The 13134-nt window shown below is 44.8% G+C and overlaps 1 protein-coding gene across 2 annotated transcripts in view; it reads right to left on the bottom strand.

Moving 5' to 3' along the window:
• The window catches only part of NISCH (nischarin), a 185329-nt gene that overhangs the window by 8721 nt on the left and 163474 nt on the right, over nt 1–13134 (bottom strand). For both annotated transcript variants that reach the window (XM_075575032.1, XM_075575031.1), the window contains 2 exons: nt 10946–11099; nt 6600–6728 (listed from right to left, as the gene is read on the bottom strand). In XM_075575032.1, the coding sequence (XP_075431147.1) occupies nt 6600–6728; nt 10946–11099 (283 nt within the window). The remainder of the gene's footprint in view (nt 1–6599; nt 6729–10945; nt 11100–13134) is intronic.

The following is a 13134-nucleotide window of genomic DNA, read 5'->3' on the forward strand; positions in this document are numbered from 1 at the left end:
GAACTATTCATCCCAAGGGCAGAACAAAAGACACAGGGTCATCCCTTCAGGTTGGAGGAAAGGAGATTTCACCAGCAACAAAGGAAAGGGTCCTTTACAGTAATGGCAGTTAAAATGTGTAATTCATTACCCCTGAAAACTGTGATGGTAGATACAATAGATATGTGAAAAAAAGGTTGGATATATTTTTAGAGTGGAAATGTATACAGGGATATCCCAAATAAGTAAACATGGGAAAGATGTTGATCCAGAGAGAAATCTGATCGTCATTATTGGAGTCAGAAAGGAATACATTTTTTCCCTTATGAGACATCATTGGATAATGTTTCACTGGGGTTTTTTGTTTGCCTTCATCTGGATCAAAATACTGCAAATACAAATATAGGATTAGTATCTCATCTAAATTTATCACAAGTTAACTTGATGGACAAATGCCTTTTTGGTCAACCTCATCTACTATGTAACTATATTATAGCAATGTAATTTAAGGTAGGCCAATATTAATGTAGCCAAGTCAATGTTTATGCATTTTTAAACGGTCTAAAGAGCATTTGCTATAATCATAAATGTTTTAATTATTACCAATATTCAAGAGTCATTAATGAAGCCTCTTAGTTATTTAACCTCCTTTAACTACAATTTTATAGTCTGTATAATTTTGGTTAAATAATAAGTATGATTATTATTTTGAAAGTTTGACTACCTAGATCAAGCATGTGGGATGTACCATAATTCTGAATATGCTAGTATCTTATAGAAAAAAAAGGCAAATTTATTTTTCGGTGCTTCAAACGCAAAACCTTTGCTGCTTTAGCACATTTTAGGCTAGTAAAAAATGTTTTGATGCACTTTATTAATTACTTTAAAACACACTGACAATCCATCCCAGTATTGAGAAAGGCAGTCAAATCATAGGTATATAAAAAAAAAACATATGTACAGTGGTGTAAAAAAGAAAGTACACCCTCTTTGAATTCTATGGTTTTACATATCAGGACATAATAACAATCATCTGTTCCTTAGCAGGTCTTAAAATTAGGTAAATACAACCTCAGATGAACAACCACATGACATATTACACTGGGTCATGATTTATTTAACAACAATAAAGCCAAAATGGAGAAGCCATGTGTGAAAAACTAAGTATACCTTATGATTCAATAGCTTGTAGAACCACCATTAGCAGCAATAACTTTAAGTAATCGTTTTCTGTATGTCTTTATTAGTCTCTCACATCGTTGTGGAGGAATTTTGCCCCACTCTTCTGTACAACGGTTACGCTGTGCTCACCACAAACTAGACGAGACCCTGGTACTGAGATGGGAATAGGTAAACACCAGCCACAGACACAGGGGTCAAGTCCGGAATGTAGGGTGGTCTTGGTAGCCGGTTCCGGGTTGGAGAGATCAGAGTTGTCGTTATACTTGCCGAGGTCAGTGTAGGAGAGGTCCGGATCGTAGATGGAGCTATAGCCGAGGTCCGGTTTGGAGAAATGATAAACAATACAGACCGGCGCCAATTAGTCCAAGGTGATACTAATGTCCAGCACTGAAAGAGTCTCAGAATAGTAGATAGCTGCAGTAGTATCTTCACAGCTTGTCTTCAATGTTTGGACTCCATATGTATATGCATGGGAGAAAAAATAGACAAAGAAAACATATCATAGTGCAGTATGCAAACAACCAAACATGCAGGACAAACAGGACAAGACAAACACTACATAAAACAGGCAAGGCTGACTAATCCTACAATAAAGTATTTATTAACACAGTTAAAATGAAAATGATGAGGTAGCACACGTGGGATCCGGTGGGTAAAAACCGGAATCCTACTTACAGGACTGCCACAGGACATAAGCAGGGGTGCAAGGATAGATGGTAACCGGCAGCAGCTCCGTTTTTTCAGTCCTCAGACCTCCAGGGATCTCTCTCTCTCCGTGACCGGAAGCGCGTCACACCACAGACAACACCAGGAGCTTCACGAGATCCGTCAAGCCGCGTGGTGTGACGCGCTTCCGGTCACGGAGAGAGAGAGATCCCTGGAGGTCTGAGGACTGAAAAAACGGAGCTGCTGCCGGTTACCATCTATCCTTGCACCCCTGCTTATGTCCTGTGGCAGTCCTGTAAGTAGGATTCCGGTTTTTACCCACCGGATCCCACGTGTGCTACCTCATCATTTTCATTTTAACTGTGTTAATAAATACTTTATTGTAGGATTAGTCAGCCTTGCCTGTTTTATGTAGTGTTTGTCTTGTCCTGTTTGTCCTGCATGTTTGGTTGTTTGCATACTGCACTATGATATGTTTTCTTTGTCTATTTTTTCTTCCATGCATATACATATGGAGTCCAAACATTGAAGACAAGCTGTGAAGATACGACTGCAGCTATCTACTATTCTGAGACTCTTTCAGTGCTGGACATTAGTATCACCTTGGACTAATTGGCGCCGGTCTGTATTGTTTATCATTTGTCTTGTTTTTCCAACCTGTCTTGGAGTTGGTATCACCTGGCAGCCTAAGTTTATTATTATATATTTGTGTGCACTATCACATTATAATATTATTGTCACTGCACAAGATTTTTTTAGCGCTATATACACCCATTTTTTTCCGGTTTGGAGAGAGCCAAATGGTTGAGGTACAGAGCCGAGGTCAGGGTAGGAGAGTAGCAGATGGTTGAGGATAGCCGAGATCAGTAGTCCAGAGAAGCGGTAGTCCAAAGGCAAGCCAGGTTGGTACACAGGAAATCACAAAGCAAGGCAATGCAGGAGATCTAGAAGACAGGAGAGGTAAGCACAGGGAACAATAATCTATGCTCAGCCAAAGTGCCAGTGGCATAGCTGAGCATATATAGGCACAGGATGCCTATTCTCAGGGGGGGAGGAGCAGAGGTGCGGCCTCCGCGGAGACAGCAATAGGCTGGGGTAGCTAGGCAGGTGAGGGCGATTAAACTGATAAAGAGCTGTTGACACGTCGCTCGTGAGCGTCACGCGACGTGATCTACTCTCCAATCCCGCGCATGCGTGCTGCGCAAGTAGAAAGTGCCAATCTGCAGGGGGAAGCTCTGCGCGTGTGGGGAAGTTTTGCGGGGACGCGGGTGCGACCACGTGAATCAGGACGTCCAGCGGCGGGTGCCGAGCCAGGCCGAGGTGTCGTGCGCATCTGCGAGGTGCCTGTGAGTTCAGAGCCCTCACAACAACTTTGCTTCAGTTCATTGAGTTTTGTGGGTATTTGTTTATGCACAGCTCTTAAGGTCCATGTAAGGAATCGGGGAACACGTCCCTTGCGGCGTGCTCCCTCCTTACCTGCCGCATCTTAGTTCCCGCTCTCCTTATAGAGCATGCACGCACCCGCGGTTTCCTACTCATACCACGAAGCCCGGCCACCCTCGGGCGCGTCGCACATTCTCAAGCGCGTGGCGCGTACACGTGATGGCGTGCACCGCTCTCCAGCTGCGAGTCAAGTTCACGCCCCCTTGTGGCGTATTTTCTACCTGTGTGCCTAGATTCCCTGATGTCTCTCTGTATGGCGTGCAACGCCCTTAAGCTGCGAGTTAAGATTCCCTGTTGATTCTCTGTGTGGCGGGCGCTGCCCTCTAGCTGCGAGCCTATTTTCCTATGCATAGCTGCCCCTTAGTCTGTTGGATCGCTCGGAGTTGGAACCTTAAGAGGGGGGTACTGTAACGATGCGCGGAACACACCCCCTGCGGCGTGTTCCTTCCTTACCTGTTTTCTTCTGATCGCCGCCCTCTAGCTGCGAGTCAAGATCCTGTGTCTTTAAGGATTCTGAAGCTTGTGACGCCCTCTTGCTTCCTGGCAAATCCTGCCCTCTTCCTCCTGACAGGAAGTAAGCCTCTCTTTGACTTTCTCTTTGCTATTAGTCATTTGATGCATGCCCTGGTGCCTGCTAGTACTATCGTCGCATGCTGTTCCTGCCTGGACCTCCTTGGGACCTTTATTCCTCTCCTTTGGATTCCGGAAGACTGGGACAGTCACTTGTATACTACTGAGGTTAGTTTACCGTCGGGTAGTGTAGGTACCTGTTTAGTAGGGTTCACCTTGACGTGGTAGCAGGCTTATAATTTCTTGGCCAATGGATTAGACTAAGAACCCTTATGTTATATTTAGTTTCGCTGCACCTTGCTGTTTCTGGCACTATGCCTTCAGAGGCTGGACATCCTCAAGAAGCTTTTCCCTTGTGGATGTGACCTTGTGCTCTGGACTCTTTCCTCCCCGGCCCGTTCCATGTTCCTAGTTCCCATTCCAGCCTCCTGTGCTGAAGCGTTGGCTTCTCCCCGCGTTGGTGCCTGAGAGCATGCGCGTCCCCGCTCTGCTGCCGGGTCATGCGCGTGCAGCTGGGCTAGTCGTGTCTCTGCGCTTGGCTCCGCAGCTCCGAAACGCATCGCGCATTCTCATGCGCGCGGTGTGCTCACGTGACTACGTGCGCCGATCCCCAGCTGCGCGGCAACTCACTCCCAATCGCCTCTCCTGCGGATTCCCCACCTCGCTACCGGGTCCCCTCCTTTCTCTGCGCTTGTGTGAGGAGCACAAGCGTTACAGTCCAGCCACAGCATTTCCAATCAGGTTGAGGTCTGGAATTTGACTGGGCCATTGGAACACCTTGATTCTTTTCTTTTTCAGCCATTCTGTTGTAGATTTGCTGGTGTGCTTGGGATCATTGTCCTGTTGCATGACCCAATTTCTGCCAAGCTTTAGATGTCAGACAGATGGCCTCACATTTGACTCTAGAATACTTTGGTATACAGAGGAGTTCATGGTCCACTCAATGACTGCAAGGTTCCCAGGTCCTGTGGCTGCAAAACAAGCCAAAATCATCACCCCTCCACCACCGTGCTTGACAGTTGGTATGAGGTGTTTGTGCGGATATGCTGTGTTTGGTTTTCGCCAAACGTGGCACTGTGCATTATGGCCAAACAACTCCACTTTGATCTCGTCTGTCCAAAGGACATTGTTCCAGAAGTCTTGTGGTTTGTTCAGATGCAACTTTGCAAACCTAAGCCGTGCTGCCATGTTCTTTTTAGAGAGAAGAGGCTTTCTACTGGCAACCATTCCAAACAAACCATACTTTTTTAGTCTTTTTCTAATTGTACTTTCATGAATTTTAACATTTAACATGCTAACTGAGGCCTGTAGAGTCTGAGATGTAACTCTTGGGGGTTTTGCAATTTCTCTGAGCATTGCACAGTCTGACCTTGAGGTGAATTTGCTGGGACGTACACTCCTGGGAAGATTGGCAACTGTCTTGAATGTTTTCCACTTTTTAATAATCTTTTTCACTGTAGAATGATGGACTTTAAATTGTTTGGAAATGGCCTTATAGCTCTTCCCAGATTGATGGGCAGCAACAATTGCGTCTCTAAGATCATTTCTGATGTCTTTCCTCCTTGGCATTGTGTTAACACACACCTGAATACTCCAGACCAGCAAACTGCTAAAACTTTGGCTTTTATAGAGGTGGTCACACTTGCTGATGATCAATTAATCAAGGGCATTTGATTAGCAGCACCTGTCTGCTACTTAGCATCTTAATTCCTATGGAAGCAGTAATGGTGTACTTCGTTTTTCACACATAGCTTCTCCATTTTGGCTTTACTTTTGTTAAATAAATCATGACATAGTGTAATATGTCATGTGTTGTTGTTCATCTGAGGTTGTATTTACCTAATTTTAAGACCTGCTAAGGAACTTAGATTGTTATTATGTCCTGATATGTAAAACCATAGAATTCAAAGAGGGTGTACTTTCTTTTTCACACAACTGTATATCAGTATAAATTATGTGGCCATCCATTGAGTTTGGAAGGAGATTTCACAAGCAGACTGATGGAAGATAGAACAGATATCTTTAAGAAAAAGTTAGCCATTTTTTTTTACAAAGGAAAAGTATACAGGGATGTACAAAATAAGTAAATATAGGAAGCATGTTGATCCACGAAGAAATCGGATTGCCACTTCTGGAGTGAGGAAAGAATTTTCTTCTTTCACTATAAGACATAACAGGAAAATATCTCACTGGGGTTTTTTCTTTGCTTTCCTCTGTATGTCCTTGTATGTCCATCGTCTAAATTTAACATACAGTAGGTTGAACGCAGCCGACATACAGTGTCTTTTTTGAACCTCATCTAATATATAACTGTAATTCGCACAATATCATTAGTAGTCTGAAAAGAACCAATAATGGTTGAACCACTTTCACATACATATTTTCAGTTATGATTCAGTATATTTTGAAATTATCTCTTGAAAGATAAAAGTTTAATCAGGGAAGCAACCAGAGGGGGAGGAGTGGGAAAGGGAGGAGGTGGGAGGGAACTTGGTTGTTAGGTCCCAGAAGTCGTCAGGTGCAACTCGTCTGGGCCCTAACCTCTGCTGGGCCTAGCAAGCTGAACAAGTAGGCCCTGCAGTCATCACCTCCTCCATTCAATATCCTATCTGCACCCCACCCTCCTGCCCAACAAACTTTTTGCGCCACTGAACAACCTGGGGTTCCGTCCTGGGCCACGAGAATGCTGGTGGTGGAACTGTTTGTGATGAAATCAGTGGCCTTCACATTTAATGATGAAAACACTAAAAGATTGCTACCTGTTATGCGGAAATATTGATCAAAAAGTCCAATGTTAACAGATTGCAAGTCACTGAACCGTATAACAAAACAGTAGGAAAGATGAAATAAGCTGCTTTCAGAATCGGTGTCCATTTTGTTGCAAAAATCTAAAAGTGAAGTGAAAGAAGTTATTAACATTTGTGTATAACACGAAAAGAAAAACACAATGAATCTGTTTATGTATCTTATCTATCTATCTATCTATCTATCTATCTATCTATCTATCTATCTATCTATACATCTGAAATGTTTGTCTGTGGTGATGTCTGTGGGTTTGTGGGATTTCTGATTGGTTGTTGCCCGCCCGGGCTCTTGCTCTCATTGTCCTGGGGGGTGATGTTACATCACTCCCTGGGCTACACACTCCATACACTCACACCACCCCCACACCGCGTGCTCTCATCCACTGGCTACCCACACGTGCACTGCCTGCAACCCAACAACTGTGAGCACACCGCCCACCCGCCGCCACTCACACACCCGCAGCCTCTCACCCACCCCGCTCTCCCAGCCGCACTTACAGTCTCCCGCCACCGCCCCGGCTGCTGCCTGCACTCCTGGCCGCCTCCCCGCACACTGTCTCTCTTCCCACTCTCACAGTCTCCCGCACGCACTTCCGCCTGCCCACACGGTCTCCCGCACGAACTCCCGCCCGCCACCCCTACCCCTGCTCTCCCGGCCGCCGCCCACACTCACGCCCGCCACCCCCGCCAACCGCCCTCTCTCCCAGCCGCACTCACGTCTCCCACCCGCCGCCCGCACTCACGGTCTCCCGCCCGCACTCCCGCCTCTCTCCTGCCCCTGTCTTTCACCCCCTGCCCCTGTCTTTCACCCCTCCCCCCTGTCTTTCACCCCCCCCTGCCCTTCACCCCATGCCCACCCGGCCCTTCACCCACACCCCTGCCTTTCACCCCCGCCCCTGCCTTTCCCCCCCCCCCCTGCCTTTTACCCCCTCCACCCCTACCTTTAACCCCCTCCGCCCCTGCCTTTCACCCCACCCCCCGCCTTTCACCCCCCCTGCCTTTCACCCCCCCGCTCCTGTCTTTCACCCCCCCGCTCCTGTCTTTCACCCCCCACTCCTGTCTTTCACCCCCCCGCTCCTGTCTTTCACCCCCCCCGCTCCTGTCTTTCACCCCCCCGCTCCTGCCTTTCACACCCCCGCTCCTGCCTTTCACACCCCCCGCTCCTGCCTTTCACACCCCCCCGCTCCTGCATTTCACCCCCCCCTGCATTTCACCCCCACGCTCCTGCCCTTCACCCTCCCCTGCCTTTCACCCCCCCCAGCCCGTGCCTTTCACCCCCTCACCCCTGCCTTTCAACCCCCCGCCCCTGCCTTTTACCCCCACCTGCCCTTCACCCCCACCCCTGCTTAACCCTCACACCGTAGCGGGACCGCCTCCACCAGCCCGCACTCAACACCCACTCAGCAGCCACCCACCGCCTCCCACCCTTTCCCAACCTAGCGGGACCGCCACACCGCACTCACCGCCTTACACCCGCTCACATCCTAGCGGGACCCCCACCCACAGCCAGCACTCACTACCCACCCGCCGCCCGTACTGAACACCCACCCGCCGCCTCACACCCTAGCGGGACACACACCTCACATTTTTACAACAGTTATGTCAACAAAATCTACATTGTACTGTGGTGCGTTTACAATAAACCATTTTTAAACAACAACATCGTATTACATTTTCTTCCATGTTTCTTTTCAACATTATTATACAACTTTTCCACCAAATATTCAGCCTATTGTTCCCCTATTTATAACTAATACAACCTATTACGGATTTACATCCCGGGCAACGCCGGGTATATCAGCTAGTTTAAAATATTATACAAATTCCCAGAACGCTGATTTTAGTTTTAATGTCTTAAAAAATGCATGTCAAGGAGTTTCATAATTCACTATTTTGCTGAGGAAACACAGTCAAGAGCTCAAACTGACAGAATGATACCATTCTCTACGAAGGTTGAATGCTAAAGCCTATACAGTAATCAAAATGTTCCAGACTAGTATTATATTTTAGACAAAGAAAAGTAATACTGGTTTCGGACTCAACTACCTTTAGACCACCAGAGGTTTTCTTTGGATAAACCAGGCTCTCGTGCAACAAGTAAAATAGTCAAATGCTTTAATGAGAATATTTTAAATGGATTATTAAGCAGTTACCACAATCCTGGGTATAAGTAAGAAGCAGTAGATCCTGATATACAAAAGCATTATATATATATCAGAAAAAGGGGAAGGGGAAACACAAAATGGATGTGCCCCCTAAAAGAATTCACTTAAATGCACACCATATTTATTGGTACTGGGATAGTATGAATAATCAATGACACGGTTGCTTAATAGCTATGATTTAATACATTTTTAATCCACATCACACATTACTTTGGTAATATATGTTTTAAGGAATTTATTAAAAGTTAATTTTTACACTTGGGTGGTGTGCATTTAAGTGAATTCTTTAAAGGGGGCACATCCATTTTGTGTTTCCCCTTCCCCTTTTTCTGATTCACTTTCAGTTCACAGTTTGCACCCACCATCTGATTACCTCACTTATGTACTTAAACACTTTATTCAATTAGTATGGTCCTGTGATCACTCCCTACTCTTTGTTGTCTCATTATATATATATGTTTTATATACTGTAATGCTAACAAGGTATGCAGAACTTTACAAAACAGATAAAGACAGGGAATTTTAAATACAATTAAACGTGACAAGCACATGATGGGAAAATAAATCCCTGCCACTGTAAAAGGAATATCCTGGCACGGACTCAAAAGGTCAAGTGTAGCAAGGTGAGGTAACCAGGGATGATACACCAGGACAAATGGGTGTAAGGCTCTTGGACTTTCAACAATCTCGCGACAATTTTATTTTTTTGTGGCATACTGTAACACTGAGTTTTGAAGATGATTTTCCATGTTACTTTTTTTACCAAACAATACACAATCTGATTTGAAATGGAAACTAAAAGTCACATTTATAAGTACTCCGCATACACTGCTTCCATTGCAGCCAGGGATTCTGGGTAATGATATGCAAATAAACACTCAATGTGCAACCTTTTGCTAGATTTTTTTACATGGATCACTTTAAGCTTATTGCCTGTTCTCTTGCACAGCTTTTAAACCAAAGTCAGAGTAAAGAAGTGCAAGGTCAGCAAACCTACTATCATAAAACTGTTTGAACCTCTGGGTCTCAGTGTGAGGCTGGTTGCTGGCCTTGCATTGTGAAGCTGGTTGTGGCTACTATACATGCCCACTTTAAAAGTGGCGTCAAACAGCAGTGATGAGCTTAAAGGGATCCATGTTAAAGTGGATAAGAAGCAAAATGGTCACAGTGCTCATTTATATGCCATTATCCTCATGGTGTCCAAGCATTTCCAATGTGACAGCCCCCTTCCCCTTCTGATAGGCTCTGGCTCTTGAGCCCCGCCCCCTCTCTTGCAGTGCACCAATTGTATCTAGTAACTGCCCAGTCAATCATATTTTAGGAACTACATTGCCCAAAATGCTGTGCAAGAACTGAATTAAATAACCCTGAGCAAGCAATCTATTACAGTAGATTACAGGAGAATGGATCGATCTGGAACTTGGCTAATCACTTGTCAGTGTGCAGATTGTATTGATGCACATATTGAATGGGAATACTGTATATATATATATATATATATATATATATATATATATATATATATATATATATATATATTTTAAATGGCAGCTTGAACTGCAGCTTTAAGCAGATGTCAGTATGCACCACTGGCTTTGCATTTGTTAAGTTGAACAATATGTAATATAGATCCAATAAAAGATATGTGAATTTAAAGTAACCGCCTTGTGAAATCATATTTACCAAGAAGTGCTACACCATAAGAACCCTTCTGTGGTGGAAGTTAACTTATGGACCTATTAAAGTGAATGGAACATATTTACTAGGTAGTGTTACACCATAAGACACCTTACAACCCTTTCATTTGAATGAGCTGTAAAGGGTAATACTGATTAAGAAGTACCAAAACGTCCAACAGAATAACAACGCCTAGTAAATCTGACTCCATATTCTTTATATCTCCAGTGTTTTATACTTTCTGATTTACTGATGTCTGACAACACCAATGATGAGCTTTATGTTGTAAAAATGATGCGTCTGTTGAAAACTTTTGATGCACCTCATTCCCATCCCTCTTTTTTGCTTTTGCATCCCCTTTCCCAAAATAAAATTTGTATAAAAATATGAACAACTTGTCATTAAATAAACAGTATAAAAATAGCATTTTATTACTTAGGAAGATATTTTCACACTTACCTAACTGATGCTGATTTAACTGTTTATTAGAGTCATCTAGCAGGAAGTACATTGCTTTTGTTGACAGCAAAACACATGAAGTCATTTCCAAATCGGGTGTTGTGTAAAATATCACTGAAGACCACAGTAGGTGCCTTAGCTCTTCATTCTCTACCTAGAAAATACAGTAGCACTTACAGTATAACATTTTTAAAAAAAATGGTTTTTATATATACCAAGTTTGCTTCCTGACTTAACTACAAATAAGGAACATATACAAGATACAGTGGCAAGAAAGTTTGTGAACACCTTAGGTTTTTCATATATTTGACCTATTTCAAACCTAAAATTTTATTAGATCTTAATCCAAGCCCTAATAATAGATAAAGATAACCTGATCAAACCAAGAACACAAAAACATGATACAGTACCTTTTCAACATGTATGTATCTACAAATGATTTAACATTCAATATCCATGTTTAAAAAAGGATGTGAACCTTTAGATTCAGTACCTGGTAGTACCCCCTTGACCAGCAATGACTTCAACTAACCATTTCCTGTAACTGCTGATCAGTCTCCCACATCGGTTTTAAGGATTTTTGGCCCATTTCTCCTTACAGAACTGCTTCAACATTATGCCATTTGAGGGCTTCCTTGCATGCACAGCTTGCTTCAAGTCCTGCCACAAAATTTCCATAGTGTTTAGGAAATTAACTAGGCTATTCTAAAACGCAGCTTCATTGCACGGACGGATGGCCTGACATTCTCCTCTAGAATCTTCTGATACAATGCAGAATTCATGGTTGTGTCAATGATGGCAACCTGTACAGGTCCTGAGGAAGCAAAGCAGCCCCAAACCTGTGAGGAATCGCCATCCTGGCAGCCGTGGACCGTCTCCTCACCTCACTGGCCCTTCAAAGACAGACACTCAAGATGCGCATTCCTCTGGTCCTGTGACGCGCACGCGCCGACCCTGCGCAGTCTGTTCCAGCATCTGTTGACCCTGGCCCCGCCCCTTGCACGGTCATACGACGTGGACGTTCGGCCAGCCTCCCTGCTGACACGCGAGTCAGACTCCACCCCCTGACTTCCATGATGCGCACGGGTCGGCGCGCGACTGATCCCACCCCCTCTGCTCTCAGAAATCGGCGTGGGAGCAACGCAGGCTATAGTCTCCACCCCGTGGCCTCCATGACGCACGCAGGACGGCGCGCAACCAGTCCCACCCTCAACCCTGATTAGGCTGCATCATACTGTAGGGCACACCTGTGTGCACCAGCAGCCAATCGAGTCTTACTTTCTGGTTCCGCCCTGGCTGGCTATTGGAGGCTCCTCCTATATATACCCTCAGTCTGCAACCAGTCTTTGCTGAGCATAGTCATTGTGACGCCGTGCCTTGCCACATCCTTGTTCCTGAACCTTGCCTTGCTTGCTGATTAACCTCGTGTTGCCTGAACCCTGCTAGCTCCTTGGACTCTGCTTCTCTCCACTCCTGATCCGGCTTGTACAACTATTCATCTGTCTCCATTCCTGACCTTGGTTAAGTACTCCAATGATCCGACATTCTCCTATCCTTTTTTCCCCTTCCAGAGATCACACAGTGATTAGTTATTTTCTGAAAGAGGTTACATACAATACATTACTTATCCAGGCCAAATTAAGCCTCACAGGGGCGGCCATTTCACACAGTTTTGGGGCAGCCAGCTGGGCTTCGCCTTAATTATGTGAGGCTGGCTACCCCTATCGTCACAATAACGCTTCTCATTGAGGCCAAAAAGTTCTACCTTTGACTCGTTTGTCCAGATAAAAATGTTTCAGAAGTCTTGTGAATCATCTACGTGCTTTTTGGTGAACTTCCCGTGGGCAGCAATGTTCTTTTTTAGAGAGCAGTGGTTTCCTTCTGGCTTTCCTTCCATGAACACCATTTTCCACCATTTTCCACAACCAAACCAATGGCCCATCAGGAATAACACAGCGGGGTCCCTCCTTCCGAATGGGACTCCTGCTGTATGCATCAGTCTTTAAGAGATGTGTATTGAGACTACCACAAGCAAATCCAGAGAGAATGTGACGCACAGCCAAAGAGAGTGGGTCCACAATATAATAAAAATAAGTCCCTTTATTCGTCCATATGCAGAAACAGAAAAGAAAACCTCCTACATGTTTCGTGCCCCAGCACTTTTTCAAGGAGTAAGTACAACAGAGTAA

The sequence above is a fragment of the Ascaphus truei genome, chromosome 17 (assembly GCF_040206685.1).
Source record: "Ascaphus truei isolate aAscTru1 chromosome 17, aAscTru1.hap1, whole genome shotgun sequence".
Lineage (NCBI taxonomy): Eukaryota > Metazoa > Chordata > Amphibia > Anura > Ascaphidae > Ascaphus > Ascaphus truei.